This window comes from Colius striatus, chromosome 3, assembly GCF_028858725.1.
Source record: "Colius striatus isolate bColStr4 chromosome 3, bColStr4.1.hap1, whole genome shotgun sequence".
NCBI classification, from domain to species: Eukaryota; Metazoa; Chordata; class Aves; order Coliiformes; family Coliidae; genus Colius; species Colius striatus.
The window spans coordinates 22,368,874-22,390,703 of record NC_084761.1 but is presented as its reverse complement, the minus strand read 5'-3'; the positions used below and the strand labels follow the sequence as shown (position 1 = coordinate 22,390,703).

General features: G+C 41.7%; 1 protein-coding gene across 6 annotated transcripts in view; it reads left to right on the top strand.

The window, feature by feature from the left end:
* The first annotated feature begins 562 nt into the window (after positions 1-562).
* Positions 563-21,830, top strand: part of WRN (WRN RecQ like helicase) — a 44,323-nt gene continuing 23,055 nt past the window's right edge. For 4 of the 6 annotated variants that reach the window (XM_061992291.1, XM_061992290.1, XM_061992292.1 and 1 more), the window contains exons 1-16: positions 845-1,121; positions 2,570-2,678; positions 4,593-4,708; positions 5,610-5,755; positions 8,564-8,712; positions 10,900-11,049; positions 12,913-12,982; positions 13,905-14,016; positions 14,575-14,989; positions 15,658-15,738; positions 16,193-16,337; positions 17,544-17,619; positions 18,620-18,687; positions 19,026-19,134; positions 20,746-20,814; positions 21,334-21,416. In XM_061992291.1, coding sequence (XP_061848275.1) covers positions 2,592-2,678; positions 4,593-4,708; positions 5,610-5,755; positions 8,564-8,712; positions 10,900-11,049; positions 12,913-12,982; positions 13,905-14,016; positions 14,575-14,989; positions 15,658-15,738; positions 16,193-16,337; positions 17,544-17,619; positions 18,620-18,687; positions 19,026-19,134; positions 20,746-20,814; positions 21,334-21,416 — 1,876 coding nt within the window. In that variant the 5' untranslated portion in view covers positions 845-1,121; positions 2,570-2,591. Of the gene's footprint in view, positions 1,122-2,569; positions 2,679-4,592; positions 4,709-5,609; positions 5,756-8,563; positions 8,713-10,899; positions 11,050-12,912; positions 12,983-13,904; positions 14,017-14,574; positions 14,990-15,657; positions 15,739-16,192; positions 16,338-17,543; positions 17,620-18,619; positions 18,688-19,025; positions 19,135-20,745; positions 20,815-21,333; positions 21,417-21,830 lie in introns of those variants that run through there. The other 2 variants (XM_061992293.1, XM_061992294.1) reach the window with 2 other exon arrangements.

Sequence of the window (21,830 nt, the reverse complement as noted above, 5' to 3'; positions counted from 1 at the left end):
GCTTCACCTCCTGCCCCCTAAGCGCGAGCAGCGCCGTCTGCCTTCCTCCTCTGCCCCCCTGCAGTGCTCCAATATTGACTCTCTACCCCCTAGTGCTCCCAGTAATGCCCCTGAGTGCCCCCAGTGCCCCCCCAGCATCGGTTCTCCCGCCCCATCGCTGGCCCCCCACCAGCCTCCAGCCCCGCCGCAGCTCCCCAGCACCATCCCCCCGCCCGATCACTCACCCCTCAGCGCCCATCGCCGCTGTTGCCCTTCAGCCGCCGCCGCCACCGCCCGCAGCCGGCGGCCCCGCCACTGCCCCCCCGCCGCGCAGAGCCACGGACTGGCGCGCCCCCGCCACCCGCCCCGCTCCGCTCCGCCCCGCCCCGCCCCGCCCCGCCGGCCCGGCTCGGCCCCGCCCGGCCGAGGACGGCGGCGGCGGCGGCGGCAGCGCCGGAGGGTGCGCGGCCCGCCCGTCCCCGGGACTACAGTGCCCACAGTGACCCGCGGCAGGCACCGCCGCTGCACTGCGCACGCGCGTCACCTCGGGTAACCCGCCGCCGCCGCTGCTCGGGGAGACGGCCGGCACGTGGTGGGGGGAGGAGAGGAGTGGAGCCGCCCGTCTCCGTGACGCGTCAGTCCCGCGACGCGCCGTGACGGAGGCGCCTGAGCCGCTGCCGGCGCGCAGCTGGGTGTTCACCGGGCCGTGTCGGCGGCGGGGCCCGCACCGGAGCGGGAGCTCGTGGCGGGGCTCGGGCCCGGGAGGAGGACAGTCCGGTGCTGCAGATCGGCGTGCGACGATCGGCGAGCAGCGTCCCGCTGCCGGGCCCGGCCCGCTACCGGGCTCACGGGACGCCTGTTCTGCGGTACCCGGGGGAGCGGCGGGAAGCGGGGTTACCGCTGGGCTTTGGGTGCTCGCTTCCTGCCCAGCGGTAGGATACCCAGATACCCAGAGGTGAGGGGCAGTGAGGCTGACACTTTCCCGTGAGGACAGAAGGCGTTTTGGCCCGTGCGCGAAAGCTTCGCTGCAGCTCCCCTTGTCCCGCGGTGCCCCGTGCCAGTTCTTGAGCAGGACTCGTCGGCAGCTGTCCGTGCAGCACTTACCTCTCAGAAGTTGAGGTTTGGGAGTTAGGATGAGAAAGGTGAGCGATGCCGCAGTGGGCAGCGCTTGCTCGTGTGGTGTGGCTCTCGAACCTTTTAGCTGTTTTATGTGAAACGTCGTCAGAGCTGTGGGATGGTGGCTGCTGATGTTAGTGCTGCAGGTCGAGCTTCTTTTGTCGGTTTTTAGCCTTTATACTGTCTTCCCTTCTTTCCAACAATTGCATCTCCTGGGAACAGAATTGCTCATTGGGACATCTTGCTAGTGGCTATTTGTTGAAGGATTTGATATTAAAATACTCTTTGAAGTTGTCTTTGAGATGGTAGTTTGTCACATTGCCACAGAAGCAGACAGGTAACCTAGGGGAAAAGTCTGGCCTAGACACTAAAAATTACCCTCTTATTTTAATGTCATGGAAGATTTGCGTAGTATTTGTATTGCTTTTTGTTGGTGGAGCTGTGCAAAGCGGGCAAAATGCATGTTCTTAATAAGATAGTAGTGTCCCAACTTTGTCATTCATGCTCACGTAGGGGTGAGAAGAAGCAAGATGAAAATTTTCCTCTTTGTGAGCTGTCTCCGGTAGAATTTGTAAATCACACTAGAAGCAGTTCAGGGAGAAGCTGGAACAGTTCTGATCCAATTGTTTGCTCACAACTAGGAAATCCTGCTGCCCTTCGCTGAAAGAAAGCCCCTGTAGTCAGGGCTCAAAAAGCTTAGCATAGCATGCCTTTCTAGCTTAAATCTCTTCTTCTCTATGGAGTCGTTTCCCATTTCAGGGCATGCACCCTGCTTCCTGATGCTCTAGAAATGGGCTGCATCTGCTTGGTGAGTTTGTTTTGTTTGAATTCAGGGCTGACAAATTCAAACATAACCTTAGCCGTCATCCAGACTGCAGTAGAGAACTTAGCAACACTTGCCTTATGTGACTGTAGTTTGCCCTTGTGTGGCATGGTTTTGCTTATCTTAATTGTGGACTCACAGCCCTGAGGCTCTTCCAGTGAAGGGAGTGCAGGCCTTGGGGCAGTGCTTGCATGAGTCTGATAAAAAAATGCAAGTTCAAAACAGGAGCTGAGTCAGCTTAGGCCTTTTAAGTTAAGTACTTGGTTCCAATGCTGTTATCCAGAACAACTGATAAATTTCTCTGAGGAGGGCTGAGTTGATAAGCAGGTGTACTCTTCTGGTCTGGGTCATTGATCTCCATAAAACTAGAATAAACTTTCTTTCTCAGAAAGACTTTAAGAGGTTTTTTCCTGTTTTTTTCCTTGCTTGTTTTTTTTTTTTTCACTAAAGTGTCAACAAGAATATAAGGCCTAAAGCTCTTCTGCTATTTCATGTGGGCAGCTCTGTGAATGTCCATTCTTCCACACAAAATGTTTGAAGTTTCAAGTTTGATCTTCTGTAACCTTGTTCTGGCCTGATGGTGATAGCAGTTTGTCTTTCTACAAACTGACGGCTGTCTTTTTTTTCCCCCCCTCTTTTTTATGTAACAAGAAATGTGAGAAAAGTGAATAAAATGGATTTGCTAACTACTGCTCTGCAGAACAAATATCCACGGTGGATGCTTACACAAAACCAGGAGGGAGTTTCGGGTGATAAAAAGGTACGTCATCACATGGGGGAAGCGTAGTTGGTTGCAGTCTGCAGAATAAAACAGTATTGGGCCATAGAACCCACGTCTCTGGTCTTCTTGAACGGTTACAGCTGTTTTGTCATATGAACTGTAGTTGAATGTAGGTATTCTTGTGCTCTTTCTTGTTGAAGTTTTTTTTTTTAATTAAAATATAATGTATCAGTTGAAGGCTGTTGCTGTTCACTCTGTAGAAATTTCTTCTTGACAATCTTGAATTTTGGTGACACTATCACCAAAGTGTAAGTAAACTTTTAGTTGTCAGCTGGTTTGGTGGTCTGTAGACCAGCAAGGACTTAGGGATTTTTCATCCAAGTCATTGGAGAGCTCAAGTTGCAACCTGACAGGGAAGTTAGTTCTGGTGAGGCCCTCCAGCTCTCTTCGCTTGCACGTGTTCAGCATTTCAGAAGGTTCTGCTGCGTAGAGGTATCAGAAGGATTAATTGATCATCAAGACTATGTCAATTCCTGGTGTTCCAAGAATGTTAATGTGTCCTTGGATAGCATTTTTCCACATGTATCAGTAGTTGCGGCATTCCATTTCTCATTAAAAGGACCTCTCCCTGTAACATCTGAAACTGTTTTTCCAATTAGAAAACTAATTAATGAGAGAAAAGCAGAAGATTCAGGTGAGCAGTTTTCCATCTGAAAAGTGGGAGTGAAAAATTAGTAGTGTCACTGTTGAAAAAAAGTGTCACTTAAAACCAACATGACTTTCATTTGCTGTGGTACAGCCCATGCACTGTCACCCTCCCTCAACAAGCTCTTTGAGGACAGGTTTTGATTAAACTTTCACCCTTGGTTAACTGGAATGTTTTGTTGTACAAACATAAAATCAGTATCTTCCTTTGTTTCAGGATCTCCCCCGTCCAGGAAACTTATTGTTTAAGAAACTCTGTTAAAACGTGGCTTTGTGTCATATAGCCTCGTTTGATTATGTTTTTCAAGTGTTATTGGGTGGTACTTCACCATATTTGCTGTTACTGTCATCATAGCTTACTTGGCTATTTTTAAACCAACCTGAAGGTTTTTCAGGCAGGTCAGTGTTACCAGAAGCCTTGCAGTTCAAGCTTGTCAGTAACTTTTAGTAAATATGCTTCTGAAGGGGCGAGGGGGGCAAAAATTGCCAAGTGGAGCGTTAATTTTCACTGTACCTTGTGTGCTTAAAGCTTTACTTTGTGAATCGGTATTTATTGGCTGACAAAAGTTGTAAGTGCTTTTAAACATTGCATGTAGTTTTAAATCCATGTAGTTTACTGAGGCCTTTGTGAAGTTCCTCAGCTGTGACATCTGATAGGTGAAGTGGGCTGACTGAAACGTTGCACTGAGGAAATGGGGAGCGGAGCTGCAGGGAAGTAGAGATGTATTGGAGGATTTTTAGCCTGGCCAGATTTGAACAGCTTGAGAAGTAGCTTACCAAATAATTGTGTTCTTCCCCCCACCCCCCCTCAAATTCAAAGGCTGGAGCATTTGAAGTAGCATTGACAGGTTTTTGACACTATCAAAAAGGGATGTTTTTCCCTAATCTTGGCAAGCAATTTCTTGGAAAGCAATTTAATTTCTTTGGCGATAGAAATACCACTAAACTAAGTTGAGGTGAAAACTCAGCCTATATGATTTCACTCCAGGTGCTTGGAGTTAAACCATGAAATGAGGGCATGATCCCAAAAGTTCTTATGGGGGTTGTGGCGGCGGTATCGTCATGCCGTTGTAGTTAACAGCAATCCTGGCCCCATATGTGAAGTGTGCCTCAGCTGCAGGGTTTGTTACCTACCAGTTGGCCATGCTAGGACACAGCATTGAGGTCACCTGTAGTGGTTGCAGTGCTCTGATGGCATCTCTGTGACAAGGTTAGATAACTCAATACCTGTCTAATGTTGTTTGACAGAAATCCACTGTTCAGAGGAGTGTTTTGGAAGATGGGCTGCCATTCCTGGAGTTCTGTGGCTCTATTGTTTACAGCTATGAAGCCAGTGACTGTTCCCTTATCTCAGAAGATATCAGGTAATAGCTCTTACTTGGTTGTCATTTTGAGTGCTTTTTCCTCTCTGAAAAGGATTTCTCTCTTCTCTCAATCTCCTCCTGGCTGATTGTTCATTTGATGCATCCAGAAGTCCCCACTTCAGCCATAGAAGACACCTGGTTGTATTGGCTGTCTTGTTATGCATGGCAAATGCATCTTACTGGTTGCAAGTACAAACTGAGACAATTTCTTATGATGATGAACTCTTCCTGGGAGAGAGATCCCTGGTTTGTCTATGGTGTGTAGCAATTCAAAAACACTTCTTCAGTGTGCTTTGCAGTTTTAGTTTCCTGTTTTATGGGACATGCCATTGCTGAACTGTGCAGTCGCTTTAAACCGAAGCAGTAAATGCTCTAACACAGGTTCTTCCCCTTTCACAGGATGGATAATTCCATCAGCTTCAGTATGAGCTGTAAGAAATCAAGGGTACATGTTAATTCATAACTAGAGACTGTATGTTTGAAGAAAAGTTAGTGAATTCATGATACAAATAGGTGATTATTCCCCCTACCCCTTCTCGCATAACACAGCTTATTCCCAGGGACAAAAAAATCTGTACAAAGCTTTCAGTGTGGTGGGATAGATCATGAACAAGTTTTCAAGCAAATGTCAACTACTCCATCACCTTTTGTATCTGACTCTTTCCTGAGGCATGCAGCAAGGGCTGATAAAGTTTGAAAGGTTTCCATCACTTTTTGGACCACAAGGAATTTCACCTCCTTATGGTCTTGATCTTTTAAAACAGGTTTCTGTGTCCGGTACTCATGAAGGGAAAGGTATACTGGCTGTGCTTCTCTTCATCTATGTAAGCTGTCTTAAGCCTCATATTTTAAATACTATTAGAAGAACAGTTAAATGTGAAGAACATCTGTTTACTTTCAGGAAGAGTTTATCAGATGGGGCTGCTGTGGGATTCGATATTGAATGGCCACCATCATATGCCAAAGGAAAAATGGCAAAAATAGCTGTCATCCAGATATGTATAACTGAGGAGAGATGTTATTTGTTTCACATCTCTTCAATGTCAGGTACTGTACTTCCTCCCTTCTTATTAATTAGGGCATGAGTTGTCCTCTTGTGATCAAATTTGAACTTTAGCTTTAAGCAATAACTGCTATTTCACATTATGTTGAATCATTAAAAAATCCATCATTTTTCTCTGCGGGGCCTAAAATAGAGGGATTTATTCTTTTGGTATTGCCTATATATATCAAGAGGATCTTTGCCCATCTCTTGTCCTGTGTGCTGGCATACAGTGTTTTAGGCTCTGAACAAGACAAAAGAATCTTACTTGAGGATTATTTTTCTCTCTGGAAAAGAATATTTTAATTTGGTTTTTAAAATTGAATTCCCTGCTTGTATAATGAGCCTCCTGTTCTGTGCCAAAATAAACAATGGACCTAAATTTGTCAGGCTGTGTTTCGTTTGGCTTCAATAACAAAAACCCTCAAAAATTATGACCATCATGCTGTTTGTTCCTAATACCTGTGTTTTGTGACATTGGCTTTCGAAAGGAATACTGGCTACCTGGTGTGATGCAGCTGTGGGGAGATGAAAGGGGTGTGCTTCACAGAGTCTGAATTTGTTACGGATGTGAATAAAAGCCTCCAAATAGGGAAAATAGGAATGGGGGAAGGGGACTGCAATTTTATAACCTTTGGTTTGAATGTTAGATTGAAATTGTGCCTGTGAGATGTCTCTGATTTCCCTGGGGTGTGCATGCTGAGGCGTAATAGCGATAATTTTAATGTTGGTGTTCAATCCTTTGTCATTTATAGCAAATGGGGTGGAAAATTTAATTGCTGGAGGCTATTCAATCCAGGAGGCAGAAAGGTACAAGTGCACAAAGGAAGAAGATTGGAGGAAAGGAAGCTAAGGGAAGAAGAGGCAGAAAGAGCTGAAATGTATTTGATTCTAAAAGTGAAGATGTTTGTGCATTCATGCTGAGTACAGTTGCATGGGGGCTACTGTGTGGTACAGCAGAAGATGATGCTTCCTCCTCAGTTTTTTTCTAAAGCTCAAGGTTTTGTCAATGGGAGGTGCACTTTGAACTGGGTGAGATGACAACCTTTTTGCAAGAGCCACAGCCAATTTCTGCTTATGCGGAATACATTTTAACTCCTGAAATGTCATTGTTGGCAGAATTAGCTACTTGGATAAGATTTATCATGTTTTGTTGCAGGGGGGAAGTAACACTTCATTCTGTAGGAGGAAGAGAGTGAGGAGGTTTTGAACTGTGTATAAAGGAGAAAAATTATGTATATTTATCAGGAAGATTCCTGATAATTTTCCATTTCTTATTCTTTTTTTTTTCCCCCCTTACAGTCTTCTAAGATTATGTGGCACATTTCTCAGATTGTAGCCTCTGTATAGTCTTGAACTTAGACTTTTTTTTTTTAGTTTATACAGTCACATTTCTAGAAATGAGGTGATAGAAATGAAGATTATGTCCACTACTGGGATGTTCTCATCCCTAAAGGTTTTCGGGATGGTATTCTTCATTGAAAAAATCCCTTGTTTAGTAAGTCAGCTGCATAGGTTGCATGCTTTTACTCAGGTCAACTGTATTTATCTCCTCTTACAAAGGACTTTGTGTATTGTGTTATGGCAGAAGTATTTTGGCAGTGTTATACTCTGCATCTTACAGCACCAAGCTACTACCATTTTGTGGGGTTTTAACAGGAATCTTCTAATGTTTTGAATCTCACCTATAGCTTCCCAGTCCTCCACACAGCCAATTATGGCTGTTGCTGCAACAAAGTATCGATAGAGTCTATCAGTGGTAGCTGTGAGGATGTGAAGATCATAATACAAAAATAAAATTGATGATGCAAAGTGATTGTTGAGATATAGATATAGATATAGATATAGAGATAGATATATATATATATATAATATGTATATATACATATTATAGTAGTGAAAAGGTGAAATCATGACCAAGTCAGACATAAAGTCCTATGCACTTGTGCAATACTGCATGTTTGTGGGTTCTAGAACTACACTCAAGACTAATTCAGGGTATATAGCTTAATGGAGATAGAGGGGAGAAAAGGGCTACTGTTCAAATATGAAGTGGATGTGCCTATTCCCTGCTGTAGAAAACCAGATAAGAAAGCTGCGTGCTTTTATTCAGGCCTATGAACTTGAAAACAGCCTTTGACTCAGGGTTGTGCCATCAATTTAGGGTAAATCAAAATATAGTACTTAGCATCTGTGTACACTTTGAAGATTTCTTCCATTTTCCAAGATGGACTTGTCTGGGCTTAGTGGAGGATCTGGTTGGCAAATTCTGTTTTACAAGTGCTATTGTTGGGCAAGCCCAGCATTATACTCAGTATGCTTCCACAGAATCTATTTTCCTGGTGTTTCCCCAGGCTTACATTTAAACTGTTTCCTTGGAACGTGAAATAGTGACAACTGGGAAGGAATAATGTGGAAAATAGTAAAATAATATTGCATTGGGTTACATGAGCATCCAGTTCTGAGAAAATGTTTCTTCCAGTTGGAGGCTCCCTTTTAGTTATGTGATTTAATGATCAGTAAGACAAATGAAGTTGTTGAACTTTTTACCAGATTTGTTTTCAGATGCAGAATGAATTTGTGTATTTCAAATATTGCATTCCTGCTTGTCTTCAGAAGGTAAATTACAACCAATTGGTGTTTCCAGTCATTCCAGAGTATAAACAGTCACAAACAGAGGAATCTGGGGAGCTTTTCCTCTGAAAGTACAGGTTTCTGCAGATGGCTTTTGTGCTAGGATTTTATCATTTCCAATAGACTTTCTGGCATGCTGCAGTATTTAGTTTCTCATGTTTGGGCTTAATCTATTTTAGGTTTTCCCAAGGGACTGAAAAGACTGCTCGAAGATGAAACAATTAAAAAGGTTGGCGTAGGAATTGAGGGAGATCAATGGAAGCTGATGAGTGACTTTGAAATCAAACTGAAGAGCTTTGTGGAGCTGGCTGACATTGCTAATGAGAAAGTAAAACTTAAAACCTTTTTGTTGTGGGAGGGAATCTTGTTATTGTGCTGTACAAAAGGAGGCTTCCTTGTCTTTGTAGGAGTTCAATTCTGATAGCAAACATAATCTGTAGAATAAACCAGAGATGTAACTTATTTTTTTAAAGAAGTTGAAAAAGAACTCTCAGGAAAGTCTGCAGAGCTAAGTACTGTCCTTAGTGAGCCAGTTCTTAATGAACTTTCTGCATTTACAAGATATGGCTTTTCACTTCAACTGCAAGTGCATTCTTTTGAGTTTTTTTTAACTGCTTAGTGATAGAAATTGACAGATTTTGTCAAGTCAGGCTTCTGCTGGCAATGATGTGCTTGTCCCAGCAACGGCTGAACCTGTAAAATGAGAGACAAGAAATACTGGGGAGGGAGTAGAGGACTGCTGTCTGTTTGAAGGAGACAGTATCAAGATCTTCCTTGAAGTCCACCATGCAGAGGTACTTGCCACATGATCTGGAACCAGAAAAATATCTTTGTTTCCATAACTGTGAAGTTGGTGTCACCTCTGCTTTCATGTGGGTGCAGCACCTGATGACCTGTTGTTTAGAAGTAGCATTGCATTTGGTGTACCCTGAGATTCAGTTCAGTTGGATTTTGGTTAGATATCACTTGATGTAGGGAAATCTGTGCCATCCTATTAGGAAAGAGAGCAAAAGGTTCATTACTACCCAAATTATCCTGCTATGCTTATTTCTAGCATGTCCCTTAAAGCTTTTCTCTCTTTTCATATATGTAAGGCTTTTCCTTAGCTGCACTTGGTCTCCTCATGCATGGTCTCTTTTCTTCTCTGCCCTTTTTCTGTTTGATAGGATAATAACAGTTGTGTCTTTCCTTATAGCAGACAGAGATTTATACCCAGAAATAATGCTATTTACACCTTTTCTGTCTTCTGTGCTTCATGTACTTTGTGTAATTAAATCACAATAGAGGAGAGGGGAATGTGATGTGTCAGCATGTGAAGCAGTGCTCTTAATAAGAGCCACCTTGAAGTTTCAGCTCCTAGTGGGTCTGAAGTTGTACAAAGTAAACTGCTTTGCTCAAACAATAGAAAGAGCTGTTTCTTTTGAGACTTGAGAGTTTGCTCAGTTCATCCCCCCGTTTTTTTAATCTCACCATCTGACTCTGGGATAATTTGTTATAAAGATAAGCAATGTGATCTCTGATATCAGTTTGAAAGTCCTCTGCTGAAGAGAAAACAAACCAAAAATAAACTTGAAAGTGAAGCTTGAGAGAACAGGGTTATGTGTAATTGCACAATGCAAGGGGAAGGGGGGCCAGGAGAAACTTAAAATGAGCTCTTGGTAGGTTTTTCTACACACAATTTAAGGGGATGAGCTGATGATGCTGCACCACTTCTGTTAGGCCCAACAGTTCTGCATGCCTTGCAGGTCCTCGTGAGTTGGAACAGCCGAAGGCTGTGCCCATGAGTCCTGAATCCTTGGGGTCACAGTCTGAAAGAAAGTTTCCCAAAAGGGCTATGGAGACAATAGCATGTAGCAACTGTGATGGACAAATCTGATTGCGAAAGAAATTAAAACCAGCAGTGTGGTGGGATGACTTGTAGAGTCTTCTGGAGAACCGCTTCCTGGCATGCTGAATAGTGGCTGATGTGGGCTGTGACTGCCCTCTTTCTCTTGCACTTGGCTTTGGACCAAAACACAGAAAGGCTTTAATATTGCTGTGCTGATGTTAAATTCCTGGTGTTTGATCACGAGTTTCTCTAATTAGAAAGGCAAATAATAGGAAAATCTCAGAGGAGAGAATCTATGGCTTTTATTAATGTGGAGACTGCATTGTGTGTATATTTCCTGGTTTTGGTCATGTGGCAATACCACCTCACATTGCATGGACTCATCTGACTCTCATACCATCTTTCCAGCTTGACAGGGTAGTTGTGTCCTCTAACAATGCAGTTTCAGGGTATGAAAGTGCAGCTTGTGAGGGGCCAAACTACATTTTAATCTGACGAGAGCAGAATTAGGCCTGGAGAACAGTCACTGCTTTGAGACACTATTTTGTTCTGACTAACATAGAGCTCTTCACCTCTAATGAGAGATTAAGTACACTTTGCAATTCCTAGGAATACATTTCTGACAAGTCTACTTGCTTTCTCCATTAAGCAAGCCCTCTGTTTTGATCTTTTTTTTTCTTTCCCCAGCTGAAGTGTAAGGAGATATGGAGTCTAAACGGTCTGGTGAAACACCTTTTTGGCAAGCAGCTTCTGAAGGATAAGTCTATCCGCTGTAGTAACTGGGACAAATTTCCACTCAGTGAGGAGCAGAAACTGTACGCAGCCACTGATGCCTATGTACGTACAAGAAGATATCACCATTCTCTTTGCATCAATAAATTTCTTCTCCATTTTGCTGTTAGCTGCTGGTTTTCATCATGATCTGTAGCAGAAAGGCATTAATACCAAAAGATTCTGAAGTCCACTGTGCATAAGGTAGAAATGCCACCAAGTAGATTGCTTCCTAGTTCCTTCTATGTCTTAAGATTTAAACCTCAGCATTCATCTAGAGATTCATAATTTCTTCCCTAATGAAGAAGCTACTGCTTGTACCTGTCTTGTTGCTACTTGGTAACCTGTCTTGAGGTCACTTGAAGAGGATATTGTGGTGAACATTTCACATTGAAAATTGGATGTCGATGGAAGAAATTCCATTCCCCAAAAGCTATGAGCCTCCTGTGAGGTCCTTACCTCTTAATATTTCATGAGGTTGCAAAATTTACCTTTTTAGTGAAGTTCTGCTGTGCTCTGAATGTGCCAGGTAACACAGGCTCCAAGTGTGCCTGGTTGTCTCTCCATTTGGACTAGCTTCAAGTTGTAACCTCAGGGAAGGGAGTTTTGATGGAGCTATCAAGTGAATTTCATATCTATCTGTATGGAGTAAGCTGAAATTCTAGCAACATGATTATCTCATAGAGGTATAACGTGGCTGGTGTATATTTAAGTACAATAATCGCTTGCAGAAGTGAAGAGTGGGTAATTAATTTTTGGTTCCCTTGTCTGCAGATATTCAGTGTAGCTTATTAACACTTCTGGATGTGTTTTCTGCTGGGGGTTTTGTTCATGTTTCTTCAGCTGCTTATGAACTGAAATCCTGCTAAATATATGAGATTCAATTAATAAGCAACTTGGAAGAAATACCACCTTCTCCAGTGGCTAATACAGCAGAACCACAGTATGGATTACCAGGAGGAGTAATTGAGTTGCATATGAATTTTTGTAGCTCTGCAGAAATCTTGGCTTCTTCACCATTTTGAAAGTGCAGTTCTGTGAGGGGATTTACCAGTATGCTGCTGGGTGCTGCTCGCTTCCTGGGGAAAAAAATTGTTCTTTATGGCAGCAAACTAAAATCCCCCTAAGGCTCTTGTTTTAGTGATGATGTTAGATAGAGGAAGGCAAGTGGGACAGTGGTCTCCCTTCTCACTCCAGAAACATGTATTTTGTAGTTTAGTTAAATGTGAAACTGAAGGGTTTAGCACCTGGTAAGTCTGAAGCCAGTAAGGAAGGAAGCTCTGGTTTTGGTTCCTGGTGCTGTAGCCAGGTTTTTCCAGGTGATACCTCTTTCTTCCTATGCTCTATTTACCTGGCCTGCCTTTTCCTCATAGGAAAATACAAGGGAATAACTTGTTTCTTTCTTATTCCTCTTTAAGATGCTTTGGTTAACACATGTAACCTAATTAGCACATTCCTGACTTTAAACTGTGTTTTCCTGCTAGAAATTATTATTCATATCAAGAGAAATATTAAGCACACAGAATCTACCTTAGTAGGTTCATAAGTATTCTCTTGGAGCACTACATAAAATATGAATGAGGTAGAGCAGATGGTGAGACTGAGAGCGAAGTACTTGAGCTCTCTGTTTGCAGCAAACTTTAGAAGATAACCATGCTGGGTTTGGTATGAGAGTATCCCCTACAATGGGGACCCAAAGTCAAGACTTTCTTTTGTGAAGTGTTCTGTAAAAGGTAACTTGATTGCAATGAACAATACAGAAAGGCAGACCACTAATGGGTGTACAGTGTGGGCCAACAGCTCAGAACTTGGTGTTCACAATGTCTTTATGCTATGGTTTGAATTAATTCTTGGGTGGTTTTTTTGGTCTCTAAGATGATGCTTCTCTGCAAGCTACCGAGTACGAATTAATTTTCCTTTCTTTTGCAGGCTGGCTTCATTATTTATCAAAAACTCAAAAATATGAATAACAGTGACCAGAAATTATTTTGTGCAAGAGGTAAATTAGACATTCAAGCATAATGAATTAATTTGATTTATAACTCCATATGCTATTTCCCAGCAGGTTTTTTTCATAGTATTTGTCAGAATTGTCTGGCTTCTTGGTGATCAGAGATGACTTCCAAAGAGAGCAGACTGTAAAGGCTCTTAGTTGACCTGAATTATCATACTGTGTAACTATTTTCCCTAGTGATGTAGGAATGCCGCCTTGGTATGTTGATGTTTTTGCTGTATACAGAGATGGTAAGAATTCCTACTCTCGTCCCAGTTTGTTTATGAAAATGTTTCAATGAGTTAATAACAATTCTGCTGGTGCAAGGACAAAAAATCTAGTTTAAGAATAAATAAAGCCACCAAAATATGTATTTTGAAGTAATACTTTTCTGGAGGCGGATTAATAGGACCCAAATTTTCTAGAGCAGCTTAGCATTATTTCTTGATTAGGTAAGGGATTTCAAAATCTTAGGTTTTTTTAGTTCTGTGCTTCATAAGGAAAATTAAGTATTGCATTTAGCTTATATATAATAAAGGGCAGAATTTTACTTTTCTGTCGAAGAAGTGAGAATGCTACCCCCGTAATATGATGTACACTTTTTTTGCTTTGGTTTAGCTGGCATATTTGTGTTAGCAGCTCTCTTCTGGAAGCTGCAGGGCAAACTGAGGAAGGATGACCTTGTGATGGTCCTGTTGTGTGTCCATTTACCCCAATGTCCCTTTTTCCCTGGTGCATGTATAACTGACCACTGGAAAAGATGCAGTGCTGAAGTACCTGGAAGCTTGGGCTGATTCTATGTGCTTGAGTACTGAAAAAGTCTGTCTTTTCAGCTACAGGTCTCAGATTATGCAGTTACTTGAGTGCATCTTGTTTGCATGTAAATGTTAGACCTCAGTTATTGTAAACTAACTGTCATTTCTTACAGATGGCATGTTGTCAGAGGTTGTGAAGGAGCGCTTGACTTCATTAGCTGAAGAGGTAATGGATTTAGCTTCTCGCATCCCTGACTCTTCTGGACAACTTGAAAACTTGCAGAGGTTAGATTTTTTTAATTTTTTTTGCCAGATGTCTTTGTATTACCTGTAGGATCAGTGTTTTAATCTGAGGTCCATGCAACAAAACACATGTTAACAGCTGTCTGTTACGTCTTTGTCCTTTTCCAAGATGAGAAAGCATGCTCAGTGTGAAAATGTTGGGGGTTTATATAGAAACATAGGTTTTCACTGATTTAATAATTGCAACTGAACTTTACTGAATCTGTTTCTTCTTGCTGAAATGTCCAGCAAGACATTCTTTCATAAGAAGGGCTTAGGACTAATGCATGACTACTGAAAGTTTGGAGGCTTGATATGAGCATAGGGACAATACCACAAACAATGTTTTTGGAGAGTATAGGTTTTCTTCAGTGTAAAGAAACTTAGTTTTCTTAAAAGGAATGCCAGTTGTATACGAGTGATGAGCCTTTTTATGTGAAGTTTTGGACAAACTATCTGGAGAAACAGGCTACTTTGTAAACTTCAGTTCTGCTTGTGGCTAAGATGTATGTAGTAACTGCCTTTATTATTGTGGTTGTACTTTTCTGTTTTACCTTCTAGGGCTGCAGAAATACTAGCTGATATCACAGAGAATGTCACTGCCTTAAGAAACGTGCTGTTTGGTTCAGGTTCCCCCTCTGTACTGGAGAGGAGCTGTGGTGCAACTCCAACAGATCTTGAAGCAGAGTCAGCAAATGTTGAAGCACAAAAAGTTGAAATGCCCAAACTTGCTAAAGAACTTGAATGTGACTTCAACACCTGCTCTGATGCTACACTAGCTGGCCTCTGGGAGGGGGACATTACTGAAGAAGAGGCAGAGAAAGTTAACGCCGTTGTGGAAGAAGAGGCTGCAAGACTCAGCTCTAAGGACAAAGCAGAGAGTGATGACTTCATGTCACTAGACATTACTGAGCAAGAACTTCAGATCTTGGAACATCAGGCTGCAAAGGAATTGGTCAGCGAAGCTGCACCAGAGGTAATAAGAAAAGCCCTCGTTAATCATGGACCCTCAGCAAAGGAAGTGATCTCATCTTTAATTTTCCCATCAGATTTTAATTTCTGAGAAAATTTTAAAGTGGACAGGAAGAAGGGCTCAGAGTCTGAAAATATTTGTGGAGGTAGTGAGGCACTGAGCCACTTGAGTCTTGCACTTGGAAGGATTAGTTCTGTAAATGGAAGTTCCAAAAAGTCAGATTAGCTTTCCTCTCTCAACTGCTAATATTTTCTCAAAGAATTCCTTGCATTATGGAGACAAATTCTGCACTCAAGCATCTCCAGCTTGGTCAGGAGTAAGAAGCAGGACTTTTCCTAACGCATCTGTAAATAGCAGTTCTTCTAGTGACTGCTGAATGTCAATCAGTGCCTCTAAAATAGGATGATAATTTCCTTATGTTCCAAATGTTTTACACATCTGCTGATACTGCTGGTTTTGCCTCCTACTGCAGTGCCTTGTTATGTTCTAATATTTCTGGCAGGTATTTTTTTGATGGACAAGCGTCGGAGCTGAATGTTGAGCTTAGTTGTTTTTGGTAAGGACTAAATGCATGCAGAGAAATGGTTTATAGTATGTACAGAAGATTATAAGGTTGCTGGTAGAAGTAATGGTGCTGATATGAAAATAGGTTGGTTTGTTTTTTTCTTTAGGAGACATGCTCCACAGACAATGAACAAGATATTTCCTGTGTCATTGAAAGTGATGAAGAACTGGAAATGGAGATGCTTAAAGTGAGTGCCTCAAGGGTTTGTGAGTTTAACTGTTTTTGTAGTGATGCTCTTGGGTCACAGTAAAGTATAGTCAAAGTTATGGTAGTTGACAGGGGAAGGACGAAGCAAAACAGTGTTGCTTACAAAAGGTGGGCAGAAGGCAGGTGAATGTGTGGATACTTAAAGAATTCAATTTACTAGTGTTAGACTTCAATATCACTTGTATCCTACCAGATCTTTGATCCACCCACTTAATGCATTTGTGTAGGTTATCATTGATCAACTAATCTACTCCGACTGTCGTGCTTCCAAACCCTTGACCAAGGGGGTGAGCTGAAAGGATGGTTTGTGTGCTGCAGGTGCTGCCAACCTGGACTGTAGATCAAATTGCTTTGTAGACAAGTTTTGCAGGCCTTTTAAAAGATATTTACCCTTTCATGCTCTGAAATAACAGCTTTTCTTCCTGATCTCTCAGTCTTTAGAAAATGTGGATGACTCTGCAGGAGTAGTAACTGAGACAGAGTCCAATAAAGCCAGGAAAACTCCTGACATGGAATTGAACGTTGCACCAGATGGCGATGAAGATGAGGGCATTGAGGAAGAAGAGGAGGAATGTTTGGGTATGTTTAAAATTGCATTGCACAATTAAATAAAAATAATCCACTGTCTATAGAAGCAGATGTGGAAGTACAGCAACATTTTGTACTTAAAGCAGAAAGTTAAAGCTGATCTGAGTTTCAAAAAGAGTACTTGTCTGTCAAGATGAAAATTTAGAGGTGTCCTTGGCAAAACGTAGTTGACATCTGCCATGATCTGATGGTATGTATGCTTAATGGAAGTAAAACTGATCTGGAGATATGGAGGTCATGCAGAATTAAGGGAACCTATTCAGAGGACAGCAGAGGGCAAGATCATACCTCTACTACATGCCTTTGTTCTGTCATCCCCCTACAGCTTTGTTGTAGAATTATTAGGAAATTGTGGCTTGAGAGTGACCTTGACTTAATACTTTGGAGCTGGCCCTGTAGAGACAAATCAAATGGGGAAAAGAGGTTGAAATGTGAGGTAAAATACATCTTGACTTGTCAGGACTGTCGCTGTGTGGAAATTTTCTCTCCTGGTTATGCAATTAGTCTGTGGACCCTGTCACTCTTAAGTAACTGCTTCATTCGAGAGAAGAGTTGCTTGCTTCTTCCAAGCAGAAGGTAGACTGCTAGATGGAGATGAATCAGTTAATTGTTTCTTCATTCAGTTTGCCTCTCTTTAGAGATGCCAGATAGACTGTACAGGGAATGAGTGCTTGCCCAACAGACAAAATCTAAGTGGAAATGTCATATTTTTTACTGTGGAATCCTAATTATTAACACTGGAGATCTTGAACATGTTTCTTTGGTGTTCTTTGTTTGGTTTCGGTGATCAGGATGCCCTTGTATGTCATTTTTGGACCATAACTTTGTTAGCAACTTGCAGTGTCGGGTATTGATTGGTGGCACTTCAGTAAGGTCTGTGCATGCCTAGTAAAATATCTCCAGTACTCGATCTGAACATGTTCCAAATAACATAGCAATGCATTACAATACCTATTGCTTTATCTCATTAATCCAACCATATGTTCTCCTCCTCATGCAGGGTCTCTTGGGAGCCTATTTGAGTTTTTTTAATCCTTTATTCTGGTGCCTAAATGTCATGAGAGTTTGATGGCACTATTCACTGGAGCTGTACAAATGGCCCTGGGCATCACTAACCATGAGCAGACTGTTACACGTTGAGACAGTGCTTCATCTCTTCAGAACCAAGTCATTGAGGTCTCTTCTCTTCCACTACAGATCCATTGTTGCCACTACCTAGTGAAAGCCATGTCACATGTCTGAAGACTTATTTTGGGCATTCTTCTTTTAAACCGTAAGTATATGTTTTGTTAAAATGGACATTCTGGGGTTCATTTCTGTTGCTTTCTTTCAACCTGGAATTTTTATCACGAGTTTGAAAACCATTAACATACTAGGACCTGTGCAAAATCTCTAAGAAAAGGAAAACAGCCTTTCTGCAACAAGATGTCAAAATAAATCTTGTGGAGTATTAACTATAGTGCTATACTCTTGACAGTAGAGGATGAGTTTGTTGTTTCCTGTGATGACATATCTCCTTGTGATTGAAGCTTTATTGTGTCAAATCTAGTTCAGGTGTTGTAAACAGCAAGCAACAAACTGCACAGATGTTAGTCTTTGTATGATAAACTGCCTTAGTCAGGTTATCCTTTATGTGTCTCTAATTGTGGAGGAATAGTCTTCTGTCTGTCTAGTGTGGCACAATCTGTGTGGTATATGCTTACACAGTCAAGCATTGCTGCTGTGGTTTCTAAGTTGTATGGTAATGGGATGAAATCTTCCTGGATGACTGGTGGTGGCATGCTTTCTGTGCAAGGCACTACTTGAGGGGAAAACTGTTTTGCTCATACTGTTTTGCAATTTTTTTTATATGAGGGCAGGGGGATTTTTTAGTTGCCTGCAGTTATGTACACTTGTGAGACCACAAAAGAGATGAAAATTTTTCGGCAAAGTCCAGATGCTGTTTAGAATCTCTCGTGTTGAAGCTAACTGTGGTTTTGACAGTGTTTGTGGATCAGTTATTAACGTAGGGGAGACAATTTGTGTTGTGATCATCTACAAATGACTGCATCAAATGTTACATGCCTTAGTCCTGTTAGAGATCCCCACTGTAATGCTGCTGGAACTATCTGCAGTAGTTGGGATGTCTGAGTGGTTGCAGCATGCAAAGACAGCACTATATGGCAGCTGGAAGGGTATCTTTAGCTGAAATTCAACTGAATGTGCGGTTAGACAAAATGTACTTGATTTTTGCCACCACCCATAATATGTATTCCCCTTTGTTTAATTTAAAGGGTCCAGTGGAAAGTAATCAATTCTGTTTTAGAAGACAGAAGAGATAATCTTGTTGTCATGGCAACTGGTAAGGTTACCTTTACATTCTACAAAGCAGGGAAAAAATGTTTCCTTTTTGGGGAGAGTAGGACTCAAACTTGGAAACTGTCCACGTGGCTCATATGAGCAGGGTGCCAGTTATGCCAGCAGCTTGATTTTCTGTCCTAGCTTTTGTCTCTGACCTTGGTGTAGAGAGAGGTGTCAAATGGATACTGACCCTGTTTATTTCTCATCTTTGTTCCTCTACTATCAGGACCAACATCTCTCTTTTTAGGGCTCAATGAGGTGTTAGAATTGTCTCGTATAGATGTATGTTATAGTTGCATAGAAAGCATGATGTTTCACTTCTGCCTTTTTTTCTTTAAGGCTATGGAAAAAGTTTGTGCTACCAGTTTCCTCCTGTTTACACTGGATATATAGGAGTTGTGATATGTCCTCTTATCTCCTTGATGGAGGACCAGGTGCTGCAGCTGACGTGAGTAACATGGTAGTAACAAGCTCCTGCTGTATTGCTTGTAGAAACCCACGGGTTCTCCTTGCAGTGTTCCTTGGTGTTAAAGGTTGGAGTTTTGTACAGCAAGCTGTTTGTGTGTCAGCTGTAAAGCATATGTTTCTGAAGGAACACATCCAAACTGTATAAACAGAGTAAAACCACTGGATTTGCCAATTATGTGAACTGATGGGTTCACATATGCTGATGAGTGGCTCCTGGAGGTAGGTCCTTTTCAAGTACTTCTGGATTCACGTGCCCTTTTTGCACAGAATGAACTGATGAAGGAGCTTCACAGGCTGTAAAATTTGGTAGGGCTTCCTTTGAGTATGAAAAGTAACATCTGAACAATGTACAGCTGGAAGCTGTAGGCCATTCAGATCAAAGTTATGGCACAGACATTTAAGATGGATGGTGTAGTAGGTCTCCTAACACTTGGCCTCTTCACTACTTAAAAGGTCTGATGGGGAAACTAGTGGGTGACACTGAATAGTTTGTGTGTGAGCAGTTATAGGTGTTGTCAAGGTAAATGTCTTTTATTTTAATACCTGATAATGCTTTCTCTGCATGTACTTGCTTTCCGTTATAACAGCTCTTCACTTCTGACATTTTCATTTAAGCTGTAGGAGTCATGCTGTCTACTTCATCCCTGCCTTGTCCAACTTGGAGAGAACAGGTCTTTTGTGAAAGAGAGGATATGAAGATTTTTTTGAAGTAGAGAACATCAATTATATATGGTATTTTCTGCTGCACATCCATGTGCAGATGAATGGCTGGACAGCCTAAGCTGGTTCTATAGCCAGCTCCTCAACTGAGTATTATCAGCAGGGTGTCTATGTGTATTCAGCCTCTTCTTTGGCTTTTATATTGTTTTTCTCAGTGGAAAGGGTTTATTCACTACCCTCTCAGTAGGTCACTTATTTTGAAGGCTGAGAAGACTGAATTTCTACAGCCTAATGCAATTCAGTAATTTGTCTGTCAGTCTGGATGCAGTTCTGCCAAGGGCTGAAATAGAGAGGCGTAAGTGAGGAGAGGCTATCAAAGCCAAGGGTGGCAAATAAAATCCACTAAATCACCAAGGTACAATAAAGTTAACATGAAATGTCTGAGCTGGTAAGCTTAATTACTGAATCTGTCAAAAAAAGCAGCCACCTGGTAGAAAATTAGCAGATGCAGCACCAGTAGCTCTCAAGCTTGCAAGCTAGAAAGGCTTTACATCCAAATGTGATGAACTGCATAAGGTCATTACTAAAGAAAATATACTTAGTGTATTTATTCTTTTGACTGTGGTATTAGTTAACTTAGTTCTTGTGCAAGGAGAATGGTCTTAATTGCTCTTAAATGGTCTTAATTGTGATTCCTTCTTGCACTAATCAATTGTGTGTGCTGAGAGACAGCTGGAGGGAAAGTAGAAGAGCATTTGAGTGGCAGGAATAGCTGCTGACCGCTCATGGTTTTTCAAAAGGTTTATCCCACATAGATGCTTGGAAAAAAGTAGCTTCTGACCCTGCGGCTTGAACTTCCTTTGCAAGGTGCTGAAAGCAAAGACAAAGTGTTGAAAGTAAATCTGTTCATGACTGCTTTTTATTTCTGCAGCATGTCACAGATTCCAGCTTGTTTGCTTGGCTCAGCTCAGTGCAAGAACATCAAAGACGACATCAAAGCGTAAGTCTTAGTTAAGTTTTTTGGGACTGCAGGCTCTGATGTAGTTGTATTTGAGAGGCAGGACGTCTCCCTGATCTTTCGTTACTGAAATTCTAGTTTCTGGCCCAGACCTGGAGACTGACAGTCAGTGGTATTGCTTGCATTCAACTATGCTAAGAGCCTGTGTACTCTGGCTGGGGAGAATGAGGCTTGTTGACTCAGCTTTGTTTTGATTTATAGAGGATTTTACACAGGTCATTGACCTGCATTTGTCACCAAGTCATCACAACTGTCCCTTCTCCTTCAAAAGGCTAGTCCATTTGTCTGCTGTTGTTCCTTTTCCTGTAAGGCTGTGTATTGTCTTGCTTTCCTACTATTTTGGAATGCTTTCTACAACTTTCACTTCCTTCCTCTTGTTCCCTATTCAGAAGTGTGTGCTTGTCCTCGCTTGCATCTTTCAGACAATCATGGTTTTGTTTCATTTGATTGAGTTCTCTGTGGTTTTTCTTTCTGTGATGGTGTATTTTCTTGATGTTTCAGGGGTCAATACAGAGTCATATATATGACTCCTGAGTTCTGTTCGGGGAATTTGCAGTTCCTTCAGGATCTTGACCGAACTATTGGTAAGTTGAGGATAAGGTAGTGGATGTGTTGACAGGCAGCTTAAATTCATAACTACACTTAAACTTTTTTTAATGCTTGGGCATTTTTCACCATTTTCTTATCACTAGTGAGCTCAGACACTAGTGTAGTGACTGCCATAAATGGTGTTGGAAGATCCTGTCACTGATGGAAAAGTGAACATCTGATAATAGTGGTTATGGCATGGGAACATTAGACAGCTTATTGGGAACAGAGGTGATAAAATACTGAACTTTAAACCACAGGAAGCAAAAAGTATATCACTATTTTAGTCTTTTAATTATTCTAATCTGTTTTTTTTCTCAATGTAACAATTAAATTTGTGGTTTGAAACGTTGTAATGCATCGTAAAAATTCCCTTTTCATCAAAGATGATGCATCTCGGATAAACTGAA